At 41.5% G+C, this 22,345-nt stretch overlaps 1 protein-coding gene across 9 annotated transcripts; it reads left to right on the top strand.

Moving 5' to 3' along the window:
- Window positions 1-696: 696 nt before the first annotated feature.
- Window positions 697-21,267, top strand: LOC307030246 (uncharacterized protein). Of its 9 annotated transcripts, XR_013805583.1 has the most exons (4): window positions 4,026-5,011; window positions 5,684-6,215; window positions 6,458-6,515; window positions 6,969-8,499. XR_013805583.1 is itself a non-coding variant. In XM_079666563.1 (3 exons), exons 1-3 carry the CDS (start codon window positions 3,912-3,914, stop codon window positions 13,583-13,585), a joined length of 324 nt encoding a protein of 107 aa, XP_079522689.1. In that variant the 5' UTR covers window positions 1,681-3,911; the 3' UTR covers window positions 13,586-21,267. The 9 variants fall into 9 exon arrangements, 2 of the variants coding, with proteins under 2 accessions (XP_079522689.1, XP_079522688.1); XM_079666563.1 differs by lacking the exons at window positions 4,026-5,011; window positions 6,458-6,515; window positions 6,969-8,499 and adding exons at window positions 1,681-3,995; window positions 13,505-21,267 and having other exon boundaries at window positions 6,057-6,215; XM_079666562.1 differs by lacking the exons at window positions 4,026-5,011; window positions 6,458-6,515 and adding an exon at window positions 1,681-3,995 and having other exon boundaries at window positions 6,057-6,215.
- The last annotated feature ends 1,078 nt before the right edge of the window (window positions 21,268-22,345 follow it).

Genomic DNA, 22,345 nt, shown 5'->3' with positions numbered 1-22,345 from the left:
AATGTTGATTCGATGTGTTATTACAGATACCATTTCAACGTTTGAAAAAATGCTTTCGTCTACGGGGTTTCCGCAGGGTCTGAGCAGGGTCCCGTCACTGTCTATGAGCGGGCGAGCGAATTTGTTGGACATTTTGCGGACAGAAACATCGACATGTGGCCGAATTTGGAAGTGAAGTTCAGGATTCTTGGGATGAGTGACGATACAAGGAATGGGGGGCATTGTTGTTAAGCGGTAGTAACGTCTGTTTATTGGGGTAGCCGGCCGCCGGTGACTCTGACATTGTTGTGTTACAGGTCTTGTTGTTTGGTTGAGGGTAAAAAACATCTCAAACTTGAGAGAAAAAATATATACTTTGCCCCCACACCCCGTTGCCAAGCAACACTTATTGTTTAGGTCACGCAGCTCCGTGATCACCTGAAGCTCAGCCGCTGTAACGGACCGGTGAGCGGAGCAAAATACACGTTTCAAGTTAGACCAAACACACTTAGCTATTTTATCTACCTCTGGAACTAGCTAAACTAGTTATACATATGTTTATTCTTCACTGTCGGGTCACTCATTACTGGAGTAGCGAGCTGCATGAGATACTGACGGGCTGTCAGGAGAGGGAGAGAGAGGAAAAGAGAGCGCTCCGTTTATTAGACCGGTGTTATTATCTAAAGTGAATGTTAATTTTGAATAATGTAGTTAATATACTATTCGTGGTTTGTTTAAATGTATTCATTGTTTTGTTTTTAGTTTGTAGAAGAATACCATTTATTGATATATTGTAAAATGAATCCGAACGTTTTGATCTGTTTGTAACATCACGTCATGTCTGCTAAATTATTCATGTCATGTTAATCAGGTTCATGTTATTGTTTCACGTTTAGTTCATAGCCCAGGTTAGATTTATGTTTAGTCAAGTCTTTTTGATCACCTGTCTAGTCCTGTCATTGCACTTCCTGTTTTATTTTTGTACTTACCTCTTGTCTCTCATTTCAGGTCCCCTTACTTCCTCCCTTTGTGTGTTTTCCCGCCATCGTCAGCGTCTGCCCCGCCCCTGATTGTTTCCACCTGTTCCCCCTTACCTCATGTATAAATAGTCCTGTCTCCCTTTGTCCTGTGCCAGTTCGTCTTGTGCCATTTAGAGAGCCAGCTTGTCCCGCCAAGAGATTATTGTACTTTGTGACCATAGTCAAGTTTATTTAGTTTGTAATTTGCTTTGCTACGTTTTGCCTCTCAGGAGTGATTTTTGTTTGAACTTTATACTTTTCCAAAGTAAATACTTTTTTGAACAAACTTTCTTTTGAGTCGTCCGTTTGAGTCCAAGTGTCTGTCAAGGTTCCTAACAGAACGAACTGGCCAAAAAATGGACTCAGCCGACTCCGGTTCCTTCAAGGCCGATGTGTTGAACAGCTGTCTTCCATCAACCAAGGAATGATTGGCCTCACGGATCGTCAGGTTGAATTCCAATCAGCTGTAACCAACCAAGTAAATCACCTGGCACTTCAAATGCAGCAAGTTCTCTCACACCTCAAAGCCGGTTCCTCTGCACCTACTCCAGCAATGCCAGGTCCACCGTCTGTTGCTGTTGTTTCGGATCACACCACCCCACCTGGATCAACGCTTCGTCTGGCTCCTCCGGAGAGGTTTTCCGGGGACTCTGGGAACTGTCGACCCTTTCTGGTACAGTGTGAACTACATTTTGCTCATAACCCTGCTGCCTTTGTTTTGGACCAAGCTAAAGTAGCTTTCATGTGGTCCCACATGTCTGGTAGAGCCGCTGCTTGGGCTACAGCCGAGTGGTCAAGAAACTCGCCCATATGTCAGTCACTGAACATGTTTACCCAGACCCTAAGCCGTGTGTTTGATCACTCATCACCTTCCAGAGAAGCCTCACGAGTCATTATGCAGATCAAACAGGGACAACAGAGAGTGACAGATTATGCAATAGATTTTCGTACCCTAGCAGCAGACAGTGGGTGGAACACCCCTGCTTTAATTGATGCCTTCATGAATGGTCTACAAGACTCTATAAAGGACCAGTTGGCACCCCATGAACTAGCCACAGATCTTGATTCCATCATTGCCATGTCAATTCGCATTGATAACAGGCTTCATGAAAGGCAGGAGGAGAGAATCAGTACCAGTGCACGACCTCCGAGCCACATGGGGCGCTCACCTGCCTTTCGACACCCATGGAGCTCCAGTCCACCTTCCTCAGCCTCGCCCAAGGAACCAGCGCCCTCGGCTGCACCGAAGGAACCCATGCAGCTGGGCAGAGCCAAGGTCTCTCCAGAAGAAAGACGGCGCCGAGTCCAACAAGGAAGCTGTTACTACTGTGGGCATCAGGGTCACGTGGTGTCTTCTTGCCCAGTAAAAGGAGAGGCTCATCGGCACGACGGAGGGCGCTGGTGAGCCAATTCTCTGCAACTGATTTCCCTCTACGTTCATTGACCATGGTAAATATTCAAGTGCGTGACCAAGACATTACTGTGGGGGCATTAGTCGATTCAGGTGCCGACGAAAGTCTGATGGACTGGAGTTTGGCAAAGAGACTATGCATCAAGACTGTTCCGTTGACTTCCCCTGTTACTGCCAGTGCCTTAGATGGCAAGTTATTATTTAAAATAACCCATGTATCTGAACCCGTCCAAATAACCATTGACAATACACACATAGAGGATATGAATTTCCATTTATTTGACTCTGCACTACACCCCTTGATTTTGGGTTATCCATGGCTGATCAAACATAATCCGATCATTGACTGGCGATCAGGGAGGGTTAAGGACTGGGGCCCAGGCTGTAGGCTAACCTGTTCAGACCTTCCTAGGTTCTCCATAGAACCTGAAAAGGAACAAGACAAACACACTCATAAGCCTGACTCCATTTCAGATTATCCCGAACTGACTAAAGTGCCCTTGTGTTATCAGGACTTAAAGGAAGCATTTAACAAAACTAGGGCCATGTCCCTACCTCCCCACCGACCGTATGACTGTCCCATTAACCTGTTGCCTGGTTCTCAGATCCCTAAAAGGAGACTTTACTCTCTCTCTCTGCACCGGAAAGGGAGGCTATGAAGTCCTATATTGACTCTTCTCTAAAGACTGGACTCATCAGACCATCCTCCTCAGCGGCCGCTGGGTTTTTCTTTGTCAATAAGAAAGATGGTACCCTCCGTCCATGCATTGACTATAGTCCCCTTAATGAAATAACAGTTAAAAATAGATACCCACTCCCTCTCATGTCTTCAGCCTTTGAACTTTTGCAGGATGCGAAAACTCTTCACCAAACTGGACTTGAGAAACGCTTACCATCTCATTAGGATACGAGAGGGGGATGAGTGGATGACCGGTTTTAACACTCCCAGTGGTCACTACGAGTACCTAGTCATTTGGATTATGCAATGCTCCAGCAGTTTTTCAGTCATTTCTCAACGATGTGCTGAGGGATTATCTCAACAAGTTTGTATTCGTTTATCTCGATGACATCTTGATCTTCTCACCCGATGAGGAGACCCACACCCATCATGTCCGCCAGGTACTGCAAAGCCTGATGGAGAATCAACTCTACTGCAAGGCTGAAAAGTGTGAGTTTCAGGTCAAGACCGTCTCCTTCCTGGGGTACATCATCTCGGCCAACCAAATCCAGATGGATCCAGAGAAGGTCAGTGCAGTGGCCAATTGGCCATCTCCCACCAACAGGAAAAAGGTGCAACAAGTTTTAGGCTTTGCAAACTTTTACAGGAGGTTTATAAGAAACTTTAGTGGCATTGCAGCACCTATACATGCTTTAACCTCTCCCCATGTCATGTTCGAGTGGAATATACAGGCGGATGAAGCTTTCCAGAAGCTCAAGAAACTTTTCATGACTGCCCCAATCCTCAGTGGCCGACCCACAGAGACAATTCATCGTGGAGGTGGATGCCTCCAACGATGGCATTGGGGCGGTGCTGTCCCAAAGATCTGTCCAGGACAACAAGCTACACCCATGTGCGTTCCTTTCACGTAAGTTGACATCTGCAGAAAGGAACTATGATGTGGGGAATAAGGAGCTTTTGGCAGTTAGAACAGCTTTGGAGGAATGGCGTCATTGGTTGGAGGGGGCTGAGCAACCATTTCTAGTTGGACTGACCATAAAAACCTGGAATACATTAAGAACTCCAAAAGACTGAACTCACGCCAGGCTAGATGGTCATTGATTTTTTAATCAGTTTCATTTTGTACTGTCATACAGACCAGGCACACAGAATGTTAAACCTGATGTATTGTCACGTTTGTACAATCCTGAACCTGTTGCCAAAGAGCCCGAGAGCATCCTTCCACCTAACCATGTGGTTGGAGCAGTTTCATGGCAAATAGAATCAGTGGTGAAGCAGGCAAATGGTGAGACCCTGGCACCTAGTGGTTGCCCACGAAATAGGTTGTTTGTCCCTGTTTCTGTTCGATCACAGGTAATACACTGGGCTCACACGTCTATGCTCACCTGTCATCCTGGAGTGAAACGCACAACCTTCATGATCAAGCAACGTTTCTGGTGGCCGGCTATGAGGAAGCAGGTGGCAGAATATGTTGCGGCCTGCACTGTCTGTGCCAGGAACAAGACCTCCACTGAAGCACAGATGGGGTTGCTGCAGCCACTTCCTGTTCCTCATCGGCCATGGTCCCACATCTCGATGGACTTTGTCACCGGACTACCGATATCAGAAGGTAACACCACCGTCTTGACGGTGGTGGACAGATTTAGTAAAATGGCACATTTTATAGCACTATCCAAGCTTCCCTCTGCCAAGGAAACGGCAGAGGTCATGTTACGTCATGTCTTTCACATTCATGGTTTTCCCAGGGACATTGTGTCAGACCGGGGCCCACAGTTCATTTCCCGTTTCTGGAAGGAGTTCTGCCATCTCCTTGGAGCCACCGTGAGCCTTTCCTCAGGATATCACCCCCAGTCGAATGGCCAGTCAGAGCGCATTAACCAGGAACTAGAGACCTGTTTGCGCTGACTGGTCTCCCAGAACCAGGCATGTTATTGTTTCACGTTTAGTTCATAGCCCATGTTAGATTTATGTTTAGTCAAGTCTTTTTGTTCACCTGTCTAGTCCTGTCATTACACTTCCTGTTTTATTTTTGTACTTACCTCTCTCATTTCAGGTCCCCTTACTTCCTCCCTTTGTGTGTTTTCCCGCCATCGTCAGCATCTGCCCCGCCCCTGATTGTTTCCACCTGTTCCCCCTTACCTCATGTATAAATAGTCCTGTCTCCCTTTGTCCTGTGCCAGTTCGTCTTGTGCTTGTGCCATTTAGAGAGCCAGCTTGTCTCGCCAAGAGATTATTGTACTTTGTGACCATAGTCAAGTTTATTTAGTTTGTAATTTGCTTTGCTACGTTTTGCCTCTCAGGAGTGATTTTTGTTTGAACTTTATACTTTTCCAAAGTAAAGACTTTTTTGAACATACTTTCTTTTGAGTCGTGCGTTTGAGTCCAAGTGTCTGTCAAGGTTCCTAACACTGTTATGATGATAAACTGAAGCAATTAAAAATTAACCCCATTAACTGAGTTTTAAATAGTTTTTTTGTTAAATCCTAGTAAGTATATAAGGAAAGGATGAAGACTAACAAATTAAAAGTTTCAAAAATGATATCTCTGCGAGTGCTGACTGAACTGAATGTCCTATATGTTTCTCTTGTGTTTCAGGGGTGGATCACATGCAGTGCAGATTTTGCAGATTTGCAAGCTCCAATCAAGAGACTCTTCTAAAACATTGTCGCCTTTGTCAGGGAAAAGATGCGAACTGGCCTTGTATTCACACTGACTGTATGTCAGTCAATTGCAAACTATACTATGCCCTACCACTCCACTACAGGCCCCTCCAACACACTACGCCCCACTTTCCAATCAGTCCCCAACATTTTAATACCAGTTTTTTTTTCAATTAAAAGAATCCAAACTATCCCCTTAAGATGGTGCAGACTTTGAACAAGACAGCTACCCAGGAATTTGCTGCACAGAAAAAACATGACATTGTGGTTACAATCAAATTACATTTTTTTGTTATTTTGTTTTTCAGATATCTGAAGAATTTCATTGGATCACCAGCAAAGACCTCCTGGGGAACTTCGGTGCAGCCTTTGACAAACATGTGCCTTGCCTGCAGAAACTGTACCGGGCTAGGAAGGGAGCTTTTGGACTGAAGATGGAAGACCTCTTGGAAAAACTTGATGAAAAAGTGAGTGAAGTGCCTCAATCTAAGAGCATGCAAAAGTTGAGGGGAAAATGGCCGGAGCCGGGTCCACCAAAGCCCTTTCCCCCCGTTTGAAAATATGAAATGCTCCTTCGCCTAACATTTGCAGGAGCAAAAACGCTTTGATGGAAAGGCTTCAGTAAAAATGGATGTTAAAAGTAATTGCTTGGTGTTCTTAGTTGGTGCAATTTGAGAACTATAACAGTATTTTTAATTAACACCGAAAGACAGCAGCACTAAGAGGCCTGCCGAGATGACACAACCAAGTTTCTTCTGGAGTGTTTGGTAAGTAATACTAACTGTAGGAAATAAACATATACAATACAAGTAATATTGCTTAATGTAGTTTAAACATTTTATGACCTCATAGCTTATGCTAATCATTAATGCATAATACACTTTGTGTAAGATGTATTTTGAGCCTAGAGATGTTTTCGCCTCATGAACCCGAGCCCGATGAGTTCACCCAAAATTAAAAATAAATATCAGCGCTGTTTGAGCAACAGCCAACCCGATACAGCTGGCCATTGTTGTCTGGTGTTCTTTATCAGAAAATACTTCTTTATAGAACTCGGCACAACAAGGTGATAGCCGCCGTGCTGTTGAGTTGCAATTATAACTTCCACAAGCTGAATGTTAAGACTCAGTAGCTTGGTGCTAAAGTTAGAATCAGTGGATATGTATTTTGTCATTTAGTTTTCCATAGCATTCATTCATGCATATTTTACTTTTCCTCAGGACACTGACCATGAAGAACGACTGCTCAGAGGTGTGTCTGTGGCCATCCTCACCGTCATTGAAGATGATGATGCCGCCATATCGCCAAATGTGCGAGACGTGGCTGTTGTGTGGGAAGGGACCATTGTACTGCATGACCTACCAGACCTCTCTACTGCCTTTGCATACCTCTTTGGCCTACTTTATTCAATGAACATGGATTATCCAAAGGAGAGGAGGTATACCTTTGAAGCCATTCAGACTATATTTTACGAGCTTGGCTCTCGATGCTCGCAGCGCATAAGGTCTCGGAAAACAAAGCTTTTGCTGTGAATGTTAATGAGGAAGCCAGGTATGACTTTAATCTATGTTTCGCCTGTTCTAGTGCATCGTGGTTAGTGCTCATGTAAAACCTCACAGCATTCATTTCATTTCAAGCATATAAGTTCTCTTCTGAAATAGAGAATCAAAGAATGTGTGGATGTGTAAGTTGCCAGTTCAAAAGAGGGGCATATCCAGTATTTCTACTGTTCAAGTTCATTGTTAGTGATCAGGTAAAACTTCAATGTATGTACATGCTTGCACATGCAGTCATTTTAAGCTTGAAGTCCCATTTGCCTGTGAAATTGAAATGTGTGGAATTGTGAGTTGCCAGTTGACAAGAGGCACTGGATTGTAATTGTTATATTTGTCTATTCTTAAATTCTTTGATTGTGATGTGCTGAAGAGGCTGAGGCCTGATATATCACAATGATGTCAGGTGTTTGAATCCTATTTTGACCTGATGGATAAAAGCAGAAGCAGAAACGATCCTCAGAATCTGTGTTCAAAGGCCATCATCATTTTCTGTTTAAAGCAGCTTTGCTAGATGTTTATTATGTCAAGAAATTTCCTTAACGTGTGCGATGTTGCAAAACGTGCATTTTTACAAATCCATATCTTCAGCATGTGAAGAATGCATGTTATCAACGTCTATTAAAGCTGCTTTAAACAGAAGATGATGATGGCAACGGGTCTGCGAGACAGCGAGACACAGAGGAACTCAGCCTGAGCCGACACACACACTCTCACAGCCAGGCTGTGTGTGTGTGGAAATCCATTACGTCACTTTACTCAGGAAGTAAGCAATGGAAAAAGAGAAATCCCCAACGAGGTGTTCTGGGGCAGCATAGACAGGTCTTTTTTGTGTTAGAATTTTACTCCCTACAGGGTGTACTTTGAGGGTTTGTGACTCTGCAGACCGTTTACATGCAGAAAAAGCTACATAACAGAAGGGGACGGGTAATAACCAGAAAAGCATGACATGGGACCTTAAGAGAGAATGTTTTGTGTGCTTGTGGACAAAAGATGTTACAAGATGTTGATATCATTGAATCGGAATAAATAATGGTCTCTTTTTTTGTTTGTTCATTTTAGTTTATTTTCAATGTTGATTGCAATCTTCAGCGTGACAATATCTCAATGTTGATTCAATGACTTTTTGCAATCTGATAATAACATTGTTTCAATGTATAATGCAATGCATAATATAGTTGAATCAATGTTGATCCAATTCTACATTCTTTCAATGTTGATCATATCATCATTGAATCAAGGTTAATTCATTGTTGGGATTGGTTGAAAATTCAATGTTGTTTCAATGCTGATCATAGCGAGCACATTCACTGTTGTTTCAATGTCTGACTTCAATGTTGAAAACAATCTTGAGCCTGACAATATCTCAATGTTGATTCAATGACTTTTTGCTATCTGGGATAGGTTTAGTCCCTAATTTTGCTCTCAAAGTGCACCAGATTGATGAATGTAATTTCAACATTTAAAAAACATCTTCCTGGGGGACCATGCCCCCGGACCCTAGAGGAGGTGAGGTCCACCTCCTGCCCACACCCCCATTTAAATGGTCTCACCCACATTGAGGATGCTTCCTACGCCCATGTTTTATTCCGTGCATCAAGTCAGGCAAATTGGGTCCAAATGTTATTGCATCAATGATCTGTTAACATTAAAATGAATAAATATATGCTGTAACTATTTTGCTCTAGGCAACTCAAGGGCTCAGGTAATGTGACTACTATATGAATAGTGGTCCAAAATAACATTAAATGCATAGGTTTTTTTGTTAAGTAACATACTTTCGTCGCCGGCCGGCCGATACATGCCATTAAGTGGGTCTGTCTGTCAATTAATCCCCGGGCCACTTTTTCCTCCCAGTCCGCCCCTGCTTACCATGGTTCTTGGCTTGTGCCATCGCTGCTCTGTTTCAGTGCAGCTAAGGACAGGGGGTACAGCAGCCAGGTTGAGTGTGGGGTAGTGTGCGGTCTGGAACAGCAGTGCAACATTGTGGTTGCAGAGTGTTGTTCCAGCTACACAGGAACACTTTGCCACTGCAATTTCCACAGGTAAGCAGTTCTCAAAGACAATCTACACATTAAAACAAAAATGTCATTCATTTTACATTTAGGACACTGCTTCAATATAACATAGAAAAATGAGAAAGCTGAGAGCAGGCTGATCAGGCAAGTAGTAGGTGTGGGATAAGGCTAAACCATGTCAGGTTCAACCCCGTATCACGGCAAGACGTGAACATGTGACGATTTACCATGCTGGGAGACGTGAAGATGTCCCGATTTCGTCCCTTCAAACATGACAGTTACACGGTATTGTTAACCCATGTTAACCAGTGGAGAAATACCCGGAAATGCCAAGCAAATGCTACCCGGTTGTTATTGTCAATATTAATATAATAATGATTTATTTTGTAATAGTCACACTCGATTACGCCGATTTTCTTGCTGCCCCAGCTGGTCGACACCTCTTTTAGCAGAAACAAAGGCTACATTAATGAATTAAATCGATGTTAATCCATGCGTGTGGATGTGGAATTAACGGACGTGACGTTGTGCGATTGCGTTGACAGGCAACAGCTTCGGTTCATGTTAATTTACAAACTCTTCAACTACAACCGTAGTTATATTTAAAAACATGTTAGAAGGCCTCACGAAATACTTTAATGTAAATTAAAATGTGAAGGAATGTGTGTATAACAAAATACATCCGTCATAAACTAAACCGGAAACAGACGTAGGCAAGATCCTCAGCTCGATGATTTGGATGGTTTAGCCGCAATGCACGCTGGGATTTGGTGTTTATGCGATGTGAAATCCGATTTAAAAAAAATAATAATAATACTTTATTCCGAGTGTGCTTGCTTTTCTCTTTGAAAGTCATCACATAACGGCATTGTAATACACGTTTCGGCTGCATTAAATATTACATATCTGCCGTAGTTCTCTATTTATAGAGCCCTGCTGAGAAGAGTTCTAGACAAACAGGAAGAACTACCGCCAAAACTGAAAACGTGACGTGGATCATAAATATATAAGCAATTAAACAACATCTTGCATTTATTTTCACACAATACGTCTCCTCGCAGTATCAACACTAATTCGGCTGACTTTTATATTTGATCCAATTGGTAGATAGGCTGTATTTTACACCATAACGGTGCACAGCTGATAGAAAGGGACACCTGGTGGTTAAAGCACGTTATTGAATTTGAATGTTATTATTAATCTATTAGTAATCTAGATTACTTGATTGTATTGAATTTGTTCCCCGCTGGACTTACTTTTCTGTGGTTTACGTTACTGTGACATATTAGTATTAGCCACGGAAGATAGTTTGTTTAATTCCTATGTAATTGTTTTTCCTGCACAGTGTAGAGTCTTGTTTTGATTAGAAGGATACAGGTATTTCATAAAAAAACTTGCTCGCTGTATAGCTACAGAATTGATATCACAATTTAATTGGAGCTGATCACAACTTGTCACAGATGATCCAGTCGTCTCGATGCTGCTTTCGGGCTGTGAATAAACAACTTGTGTTTTACGTTTAGGCTGTCTGAAGGTATGGACAGCTATCAAAGCTACTATACATCACATTAAGAACGATGTACAAATGAAAGTCGGACACAAATATATAATTTAAATGATTTATTCAAGTTTGCAATGTTTTGAACAGTTATCCACACAGTCACCTACTTTGTCATTTCCGATACCTCCATGTAAGCGTCACAATATCGACCTTGCACCCAAAACCTAACATACGAGTACTGAATGTCCATCAAAGTGATCTTAGGAAGGCAGATACAGCAAAAGATGAACGTAAACGACAAACGAGGCGATCGACATGTTTATTTCCTGGTAAGTCAACAATGAAGAAAATAATAGAATGTCGCCAGTTGTCTTGACTCAAGTTATACTGCAACACAGACACCGAGCCCTGCAAGGCCAGTAGTCCGGGCCCTGTCTACCCAGGAAGGGTGCCACTTCCATCGGCGGATCGGGTAGGCCTATGCTTACCTGTTGTGTTGAGTGGATCTTGCCCCGCTCTTCCCCTCTGGCTATTACAATGGCATATTTTCCTGTGTTCCTCTGCCTTGTCGTGGCATGGAGTTTTAGCGGCTATGCTATCGGCAACCCAGACTCCTTACGCACGGGGCTGGTTACTGGGCCATGAACATAATGGCTGGTTGTCGCATGTGATTAGTTTTGGAAATGTTTCTCATTATTGAAATTACTGCCCCTGGGTTCGCGGGATCTGTTGTTTTCCTGGGGCTTCACCGTGGGAAACCCTACAGATGCGCTTTGCCAGTATTCTTCTAACTCTTCTAGTCTCCCGACTATAACGAAATTTAAGCAGAAGTGCTTAATCATGTTGCTTCTACTTCTGTCTGGTATTCAGCCTAATCCTGGTCCTTTAACACTAGGACCGCCAGAGGTCGCTGTATATCTAAAACCGCCAACGGGTCAAATGTACCCGCTATAGATTTTCAAGGTACAATGTTCTTTTATTTATCATACAGAACAGTGAGTTTTGATCGCACAGGGATGAAACTTATACCAATAGAATCTGTGGACTCTCAGCTTTTCATATGATATAGGTTGTGCAGATAGCATGAAGTTTAAAATATCGCTCAGAGTGCTGATTTAAACGCTTGGTGTTAGACTTGTGTTTTGTTTTGTTTAGGTACAAATCTCTCTATCTCTCTCTATCAATATATCTGTAATGTTCTGTTCTATGAACATATAATTGTCTACATAAATAGACGACGCAGACTACTTCTCATTCCGAGTGTCCATCTTTATTCAACTGGCACGTAACCTGCACACATGCATTACGTCCTTAACGTGAACTCAGTCATCCAAGATCTTGTATTCTCCAAGATGTTACACTATCTATAACTATCTATCTGTCTATCTCTCTCTCTATCCATCTATCAATATATCTATCTATCTATCTATCTATCTATCTATCTCTCTCAATCTATCTATCTCTCTATCTATAAGGAACCGCAGTAGACAAAAGGCGTTGCTATAGCAACACGTCATGTTTACGCTGCATTTTCTATGAGGTAAATTTTACCCGCTGGCGGATATAGGTATAAATGGCATTTTTTTTGGCGATTTTTTCAATCTGACTTCATATTGACAATTGTTAACAACAGAGGGTGCTACATAACACACTTTCAGGAAAATTCACGGACTGGGAGACTTTAATATGTTATTGAACAAAAGTTACATACAATCAAAGAAGAGCTTCGGGTAAAAATTTACCCGTTGGCGGTTCTAGTGTTAATGGCATGGAATACCCCCGCGGACTTTAAGAAGTTGTCTGGGTTACACATCATTCATGTAAATGCTCACAGCTTGCTTCCCAAAATGGATATGTTGCGAATTTGGTCCGAGTCAACTGGAGTTGATCTGATTATTGTTTCTGAGACTTGGCTTTCAAAGAAAATATTGGATAAAGATGTCGGAATTGATTCAATATTTATAATAATAATAATGGATTACATTTTTTTTATTTAGAGCGCTTTTACAGGTACTCAAAGCGATTTACAATTACACATATTATTATTAGACATTACTGTGGACATTACTGTGATATATTTATTTTAATGTCACCTTATATATATTCGTGTGTGTTAAATTTGAAGGCACAAAGTACATTTTTCCTCTTGTAAATATAGCGCAATAGTCTTTTCTTCCACTTTTATGTGTAATCAAAAGGGTGGTTTTTTGGCTATCTGTGGTTAGGCATAATACAAATGACCTTTGACATCTGCTTTGCACTTCCCAGAATATCAGGAGAGTGTTAGGAAGGGGGTTTTCCTCAAAGATAATACAGTTAAATTCTTTCTTGTAGTTAATGATGCACATCCTGCAGGCCTTGAGACTTGGGTCACCCAGCAGTAAACGAGATAAAGGTCCTTTTTGTCACAGTCCAAACTGTGTCCCTGTTTGTTCCCCTGTGTGTGTGTGGAGAGGGTGTGGTGTCCCTTGCAGGCAGCAGCCTGATTGCTCTCACCTGGCCGGCCGACTCAGCTGTCCCTCATCATCTAATCAGGACACAGCTTATCTACTCCAGTCTCCCAGCAACTCACCGCCAGATTGTTTTCTACACCAGTGGTATTACATCCTCCTGGCTGCCCATTCAGTTATCCTGTCTGCGTGTAAATCCGTACTCTTTGTAACTAGTTTCTCTTGTGTTTCCAGTGCAATCCCTCGGCCATCATCCACCAGAGCTTCCAGCCAACCTGCCTGCTTCTTCCTGGATCCTACCTGCCTGCCTGGTAATCAGTCCAGCCTCTCACTGCCTACCTCCACTCCGGACCTCCATAATCACCAAACCTGCCTGAGTCTCCGAAACAATAAACCATTTAAACATCTTCAGTCATTGCCTGCCCCTGGGTCCTGTTTAAAACATAATCCTAACACTTTTGAGCTTATCAATAAAATGTATTAATTCCTAGTTGTGTTGGGGCAGAATCTCTGCTCCGCGCCGTTCTTATATGAGCGGGTTCTCAAAAGAAGGAAAAATTAAAAGCAGCCAGGATAAGGGTTAAACAATAATCTGCTTTAATGGTAAAACATACAAATACATCACCGAATCATGAAGCACTCTGCAGAGTAGTCCGGGCTCAGGTTCTACCACCGTGTGAGACACGTCTCAGGAACGGCAAGTCAAAAACAAGAGCCCCGATCTTCAAAATGATCACAACATTTATACACAGAGTTCACTTCTGAGCGGTCAGTGAGTTGGTAGTGTTTCATTGGTTGGTTTCCCTTCTGGGCGGGATCCCAGGTAGTAAGTCAGTTTGTTGATTCCATCTGTTGCTTCACAGTGTATGTATGTGTGTGTGTGTTTCTGTCCCTCTGCCCTCAGGAAGATCCCCCAATCAATGATTTGGAGTCATGACAGAGGACTCTTTGACAGGACACATACTCATTCCCCCTAAACATCTTCAACACATACAAACATCGTATCATGTATCTTATCAAACAACAGTCACCTGTTTTTCTTTATGAAAGCGATATTTGTAAATATCCAAACGCCATCGTCCCATGACAGTCACCGAATCACCCAACATAAGTTAATTGTTCTTGTGGCTTAATGGCTTCCCTGAACTTCCCTTCACCCCAAAGTCAGCTTACTAGGAATGAATACATTTAATTGATAAGCTCAAAAGGACCTTTATCTCATTTACTGCTGGGTGACCCAAGTCTCAAGGCCTGCAGGATGTGTAGGAGATAAACATTAATTCTACAAGACTTTAACTGCCTTATATCTGAAAATGTATCCGGGAATTCCCCTGTTAATTGCAAGGACTATTGATAATTAACAGAGAGACCCTAGGGGCCTCTTCTTGGTATCTGCTAGGCAGAAGTCACTCAATGCAGAAATCACAAGTTTAACACACATTCTATATAAGGTGACATTAAAATGAATATACCAGATTGAACTTTCCTGCCATAACACATTACTTTAAAACTTCAAATAATTCAAATAATACTTCAATTCCCCCTTTTGGTCTGACCCCACGAGACCAACTCACATAAGACATTTGAAACATAACTACTGTCATTCCTTGCCACAGTGTCTGCTCCCCAAGAGTATACCTTTTGTGAACAGAACACAACTTTCAATGTCAGTGAAGGAACTATCAGAGTGCGAACCTGAGTGCCAGAAAGCAGCATCCTTGCGTGTTGTTGAATCCTTAGGCAGCTGATAGGGAGGGGGAGATGCGGCCTTTCCTTCAAAGGTGGAACTGATTCATCTGATCAGAGAGAAATAGACTCCTCTGCTGCCTCGAGAAGTCCCCCAGCCCGCTGACGCCAGCTTCCGAGTCGTCTGCTGTAGGGATGTCCGCGAGGTCCTTCTCCTCCAGTCCGATGATGACAGCTTCCGAGTCGTCTGCTGTAGGGATGTCCTCGTTGATGATAGCCAAGTCCATCCTGATGTCCTCCAAGGTCCTAGCCGGTGATTTCCTCGCCGCACACTGGCTCCAGTAGTACCAGATGTCCCCCTTTGCTCCTCGGCGGACGGCATGAGATGTCCTCTGGGTCACTCTGTAGGGGCTGGAGAACCTGGGGTTGAGCCACGTAGGCCTGACGACCTTCAGCCAGACGAACTCCGCTGTGTCGGCCTCCTGCTCCTCGGGTCCCCCTTTTGGCGTCAGGAACTTGTGTGGAGAAATCTGATACCCACCCCTCAAGTCTACGCTCAGGGCTTCTGGGCCCTCAGGTGTTTGACCCACCACTGCTTGGAGCCTGTTGGTGGGGTGTCTTAAAACAACAGCTGTCTGTGAACAGGTTTTCTAAATTAGTTGCAGACCTCCTATCTGCCAGTGCAGCTTCAGAATCTTAATACTTGGCCTGTGTCAACAACATAAACCCCAACATCTTCAGGTGAACTAAATGACATATTTCAATAGCTCTGAATTTCTGACAAGCATCTGTGTTATTTTTAAAGGAAATCCTTGAGATCCTATTTAAAATCTAAATATAATATGAACTGCTAATGTTTCTGGTAAAGAAACACACTAATGTTATGGATTAAAAACAACTAAAATCATGATACTGACAAAGTGAATAATTTCCTGGTGATACTGCTTCTACCCGTCAGTGCTTAGATATTATCAAGCTGAAAAATGAATACAGAAATCCAATATACTGTCATCAAATGTCTTTCTATTATGAATTTAAATTAAATGTACATCCCCATAATGATCTAAACAGTCTATGGCTTTTACTTATTTCCCAGGCTAGTGACAAGATGTTGTCTAAATTAAATTCTATCTCAATACATTACTATGTTTTAACTTAACTGTAATATGTTCTTTCTACATTTCAAACCTCAGTTACTTTAATACCTGTTGAAATATTACAAAATTGTTTTCATTATCACAGTTCACCTTCTCATTCTCATTCTGGAATTACCTCTCTTAGTAGCCCCTTGGCCACTGATTCTGCATCTGTGTTACCTGTTATAACTCAATCAATATTAGAAAAATGTCAACATTTTTTAGGAAACCTCTCGTTTCCCTTGGAGCTCCAGAATAATGTGTTAGTCTAAAAACATGCTTGGTTAGTTATTGTTTTAGAATCATGCAGTTGCACTGATCACATGCCGGCATTCCATTCACACTCACAATGTCAGGTTTTAAAGTCAAGTTCGGTCAGCCCCAGAGTCAGTCATTGATAGTGCTTTTCTTAAGTCACACTGTCAGTCAGGGTCAAAGGTCATTTGGTCTCAGTTTCATTGGCCATGTGTCGTGCTCTGCAGAGACTTTAATATTCTACTAGCTGGAGTTGTACTAGTGACATCATTGTGTTGATGTCAACCAATGCAACAAAGTTTTTCTCGTGTTCGCAGCACCATTTTCTTCAGATGTTTAACAAACAAATTATCAATACACTTTATTAATATACCGCCCCTAGGAAACACAATACCTGACAAATGTTCATGCAAGGCATTCTTAAGTGAACCTGCAGAAAACGGCCTTTTGAATTAATATTCCAAATGAATCAATAATAATAATAATCCATTTTATCAATTTGTTTACTCTTAGAAGTGAACATACCTCATAATGTTACATCAGGATGTTAAACTAAGCTTTGGCCAAATCAATCATTATTACTGTTTCAGATCTAACTCGAGGTTGAACAAACAAAACCTTTTTTGGTTTACATCATGCAAACCACTAACATATTTTCAAATTTCAGCATCAGCCTTGTTACTCTAAAATTACGTCTTAAATAGGAATATTAGAAATGAAACAAATATTTAATCTTCAGAAATGTTCTCAACAAATGGAGAGTAATGCCATCTCTCTATCTAGTGAATAGCCAACATATTTAAAAAAATTCAGATATACAAAAATAAGCCTAAATACTCTTTTACTATTAAAGTCTAAAGCTAGACCTAAGCTGAACAGTTTTGGTAATGGACAATTTAATCCAAAAACAAAACAAAACTGGACTTGTGTTCTTGTGATGTGTTCTTCAAAATACATTAGTAAATACCTTGTGAAGTATTCACAATATAACTAACCCTCTCTAGGATATGAAATCCATTAATCTTTAACCAGATACTATTTCCCTATTTATTTTTTGTTCATGATAATAATGGTATAACGTCCACACGTTTACCCATAGCTAGTCACTATGTCAAGATTATCATGTGTGACATAATAATCAGATGCCTTGTTTGCCAAACAAGGATATTAAACTTTAATCTTTTCAGCATTCCAGACCATCATTAAACAATCAGCCTCCCTTCCTAAACACTAAGCATATCGTTCTACACCACCTTCTGGTAAACTCTTGCACAGTTATGCTGTAAAATCATTGCATGATTTCTTCAGAGTCTGAACAGACTGAGACCAGCCTGTCTCAAGATCTTGTCATATTGAGAACAGTCAATGATTCATTGTCCTCTTCAGCTGTAGTCAGTGGCAGGGCCCCCAAAAAGCTAGAACCGGCCCTGGTCAGTGGGCTCCAAGGAAACTCTCTCTGGCATTGGGATGTTCTGAGGGGGAAGGAACCTCTGGATCAATGTGATACAATCAGCAGACAAACGTTGTCCTCTGTACAGCAGAAATCCCCAAAAACTGCAGTACCTCTTCACACCACTGTTGCCTTGACAACGAGGCACAAGCAAACTGTCAAAACCTCCTCAGAGATGCGTTCTTTGCACACTTCTTCTGTTTCTGTAGTGAGCAACTTTTCACCAACACACTGATTCAGAGTACAACCCAAAGGTGGCGCACAACTATCCAATGCTGCTGTAATCACAGCAAATCAGCTACTGAGAAAAACTCAATGTAAATCTCTCCCCCAGTGGGTTACAAAATAAAACAGCTGAGTGTCTATATGGTCAGGAATGCTGAAACATGTGAATGTTAAACCCATTAATGGTAACAGTCTTCCTATTCTTCATTACTTCAGTTCTCAGTTAATAGGCAAAACAAAAAAACGTTTCTTAACCACTATAGATTCATCTTTTATCTACTTGCTTATTCTATTATTTTTCCAATTGTTTATCTAAGTTGTGTGTTACAAGCATGGTTAGATTTGTAACAGAATACAAAACTAACTGTATTCAGCGCTATATATTTAAAACAAGTAATCTGAATACAGTTAATGAATATATTTTTGGAACACTTAAAGGAATTATTACAAAATGTAATCATTATTACTAAAGCTGAAACCTAAATAAATCATTACGGAACCTTTTTCTGTCCTTATTACTTAATTGTTTCAATACAAACTAAAAAGCATTGTGAAAACTCCCATTTTTGAGAACATCTCAACACTTTTATTCCATCTAAGCACAAATGTTTATGACAAACTCGTCCTATTAATCCCAAACGGTCTTTAATGGTATCAATTGTGAACTTTTCTTAATATTAATTGTAAATGCAACGTATGTTCTCTTTAGAACAAAGACAGGATAGTTGCAGCTGAAACTGGTTAATAGCAATGTTCTGTTAACCTAGATAAGCCTGTTGTTCTTATATCTAGTAAATATATTCTTATTTTATGTTACTCATAAAACAATATGACATTTTCCAGAATAGTAGTAACTCTATATAACCTGTACCCTCTCTATACTTCTTCAAACCATCTGACTTTTCTCTCTCTCTTCCTCTCTGCGCCCTGCAGCTGCCGGCCCAAGCTTCTCTCATCAAAACCTCTTTTGTTCTCCAACTGTGTGAGATGGCTTTTAGCCTCGTGCAGCACCTCTGTCATGCTTAAACATTAACAGATTCCCTCTGACAAACTTACAAAAACCTTCTTTTTACTTTCTACTCCTTCTTCATAAACTAAAAAACACCATTGTGGTGAATCGTTTACGTTTTCAGTTTCCTATCTATTTTAAACAACCATCAACTGAGAGTAACTGTATATGATAACAACTCCTAAATAACATTACAACATATATTTCTTCCAATGAGTTCGTTATTTCATGTCTAACAAATTCTCCTCTTGCCATGTCTTATTCTAGATGGAAAAATCCACCTATTATATTTAATTTGAATAAAACCTTACCCTTAATGTACTTCATATACTCAGTAAATCTCTTTTTACTTTCCCCTAAGGTGACTGTATGTAATATAATTTTTCCTTGAAGTATAATTAAGTACAATCCTTAGTTAATGAAAAATACCATAAAATTCACAACGCAATGCAACGGTATCAATCAGTTCTCAAAGACTATGTTTAAATAGCAGCAAATCATTGTTTCTTATTTATTTCAATATATCTACCACTTCAAATCACACATTGATCTGTTCATTTTCAATGTATTTCCTTCCAACTTCAGGCATTAGAGAAAAAAGCAAGCAGACACACTCCGGGCTGCTGCTGCTGCTCTCGAGAGGAAAAAAGGGGGGGAGGGGTCTCACAGACAAATACTGACACCCCCCTCTCTCCCCCGCTGCAGCTCTCAGCCTTTTTAGGAGAAGGCTTCTTTCAACAATTAACACTTCTGCTATCCTTTTATTCAATTGTTCTGCTTGAACCCACTGTTCTCGTAAGCTCTTAACTCACGCTCCTCTCGTTCAAATTCTCCCTTCATTATGACTTCGTGTCTATTCATCTGACTTAGGCTGTTTCATGTTCAATAATATATTCTATTTATTCACAAGAAATATATCCTCCTTACTGTCTGTCCAGCTTTTAAGATGCAATATTTCTTTCAACAGAATGGGAAACCCAACAGACTTATAACGCACCTTTTGGTTCCTATGAACCTCAGATTTGTTATTCACTTTAGCCATGGATAGAGACTCGATACTCTACTTGGCTTCCCCAGCAAGTATAGCCTGTGAGGACTCCCATACCTCCACTAGGCCAGGGACTCTATACCCTTCCAGCCGTTAGAGACTCAATACCCTACGCTGAAATACTTGCTGATTCACTTTTATATGTATAAAAAATTCCCCGTACAGTCTATTCAGCTTTTATTGTCCGATGTTTATTCCAACAAGTTTAGCAAGCCTCTCAGCGCGCTTCAACGCCGTCTTTCAACGATGTGACGCTGACATGGAGTCGTAGCCCAGGCTTAGAGAACTCTTTATCGTGACGTTTGGCTTTAAAGATTCAACCCCAACACAACAAAGGATATAGTGAGGCCCGGTCACTTCAGAATGACTTTCTGAAGTTTGCGTTACTCTCCTTTGGATCACTTATAACATAAATAACTCATCTCCAGCTCCGTCGAGCTTTGGATTTGTTATTTTGAGTCAGTCCTATATGGAGAATCAATACTACCATTTAACTACTCCAAACAGTATAACTGTGGGGACTCTGTACCTCCACTTTTTAAGCCAGGGACTTCAATACCCTTCCGGCTGCAGGAACTCAATATCCTACTTTACAACTAAAACACATATTTGTATATTCCACCGCAACAACTCTGACACCGGAATATGTCTCTGACAACTCTAAAATTTAGTTTAGCCAATTACAGACCTTCAATAGAAACAGGCTCGTCTGCTCACCTTTCAATTGTAGGATCCTCGTTTTAGTTGTCAGAAATTATTCTAGGCCTCTTCTCCGGACCATTCGTCCAATGGCTGCTGATTTTCCTCTCAAAAACCCTACTCATGACCAGTGGCGTTTTCTCCCGGAGGCCAAGGGAAGCCAGGCTTCCCCTGTTTTTTCTTATTGTAGTTATAATTTAAATAAATAAATAAAAACACTTTTCGGTAATTCTCCTTTGCTGTGTGTTCCTGCCGGACCGTCTCTCCGTCTCTCTCTCATTCTCATTGAGTATTTTACAAAGAGTGAAACAGCGCCCCTCTAGATGTTATGGTGAAACAGTAGATTGCATTCAGTGTTGCGAGAGGAGGCCAGCCAAATCTGGCTTCCCTTGGTGAAAAAAAATGGAGGGATTGACCAATCAGATGAGGCCCATGTCATGCCCCTGCCAATCTGTGATTGGTCAGGGCCATGCCAAGGGAAGCAGGCCGCCTCCGGCTTCCCCTGGAGGCTGGCGATTTGATTGGATTGTGAGGCAAAATCCCTTTCCTCACAATCCAATCAAATGGCATCGACATCAGTTTTACTACGTAGTACTGTAACCTTCATCACCGCTGTTAGAAATGATCAAGCAAATGAAGCATGATGGAGGGAGGAGATTTGGCATACTTAATTAAGCATAACTTCACTAAACTTCCGCTACAGCAGCAACTAAAAATTAAAGCAGATGAAACTCCATACAAAATGACATAATTGAGAGCATAGCTCGTTGTATCCAGGATGAGACTGATAAAAAAAATAAAGATTTGTCCTTTCATTGCTGTACAAGTGGATGACACATCAGACATCTCCAATAAGTGCCAACTCACTATCATAATCAGATACGTGAATGAAAAAGGCAGTGTGTGTGAACGTTTCCTCTGCTTTTTTGATGTCGGCTTAGAAAGAGACGCAAAAGCTGTAACATCAGTTGTCATGAGAGCCATCGGGAACTACAGTCCAACAAACAAATTGATTTGTCAGACTTATGACGGAGCTCATGTCTGCATGAGCGGACAGCACGGTGGCATTCAGGCTTTAGTGAAAGCACACTGCCCCAATGCGCTATTCATCCACTGTTATGCTAAGGCACAAACAACATTCAAGCAGCCAAACTGTTTTTTGCCAATCTCGATGCCTTCCACAATTTTTTCTCACGTTCATGTAAGAGATCAGCACTACTGTCTGAAGTTGATCGAGCTGTGCGTGTACCAGGGGGTTCTGCTGTGAGGTGGAACTTTAAAAGCCGCGCAGTACAGGCCATCCATGAAGGACGCGGGTCGCTCTGTATCGCTTTTGACAGGATAATGACAGAGCCGGGATGGGACAAAGAGACCATTGCACAGAGTGCTTCCTTGAAGCAGAAACTTGAGGATTTTGACTGCATACCTTAATAAGAAATGCTTAAATTAATAAGACGAGAGAGTTTCAGCTGGAGAGTGCGTGCGGACCTGTCGGTCAGATAACAGGCATGTAAAAGTCCTGCATCTGTATGATACAAATGTGTGTAAAATGTTACCGGGCGCTGAA

Source organism: Notothenia rossii (assembly GCF_949606895.1).
Source record: "Notothenia rossii genome assembly, chromosome: 2".
Taxonomy (NCBI): domain Eukaryota; kingdom Metazoa; phylum Chordata; class Actinopteri; order Perciformes; family Nototheniidae; genus Notothenia; species Notothenia rossii.
The sequence above is the reverse complement of the archived record's forward strand: the minus strand, read 5'-3'. Positions and strand labels throughout refer to the sequence as shown.

Coding starts and splice junctions, on each gene's coding strand:
- LOC307030246 (XM_079666562.1), top strand. CDS start 3,912: ATGCCTCCAACGATGGCATTGGGGCGGTGCTGTCCCAAAGATCTGTCC. Junction 3,996..6,056: donor CCCATGTGCGTTCCTTTCAC/GTAAGTTGACAT, acceptor TTTGTTTTTCAG/ATATCTGAAGAATTTCATTG. Junction 6,216..6,968: donor TGGAAAAACTTGATGAAAAA/GTGAGTGAAGTG, acceptor ACTTTTCCTCAG/GACACTGACCATGAAGAACG.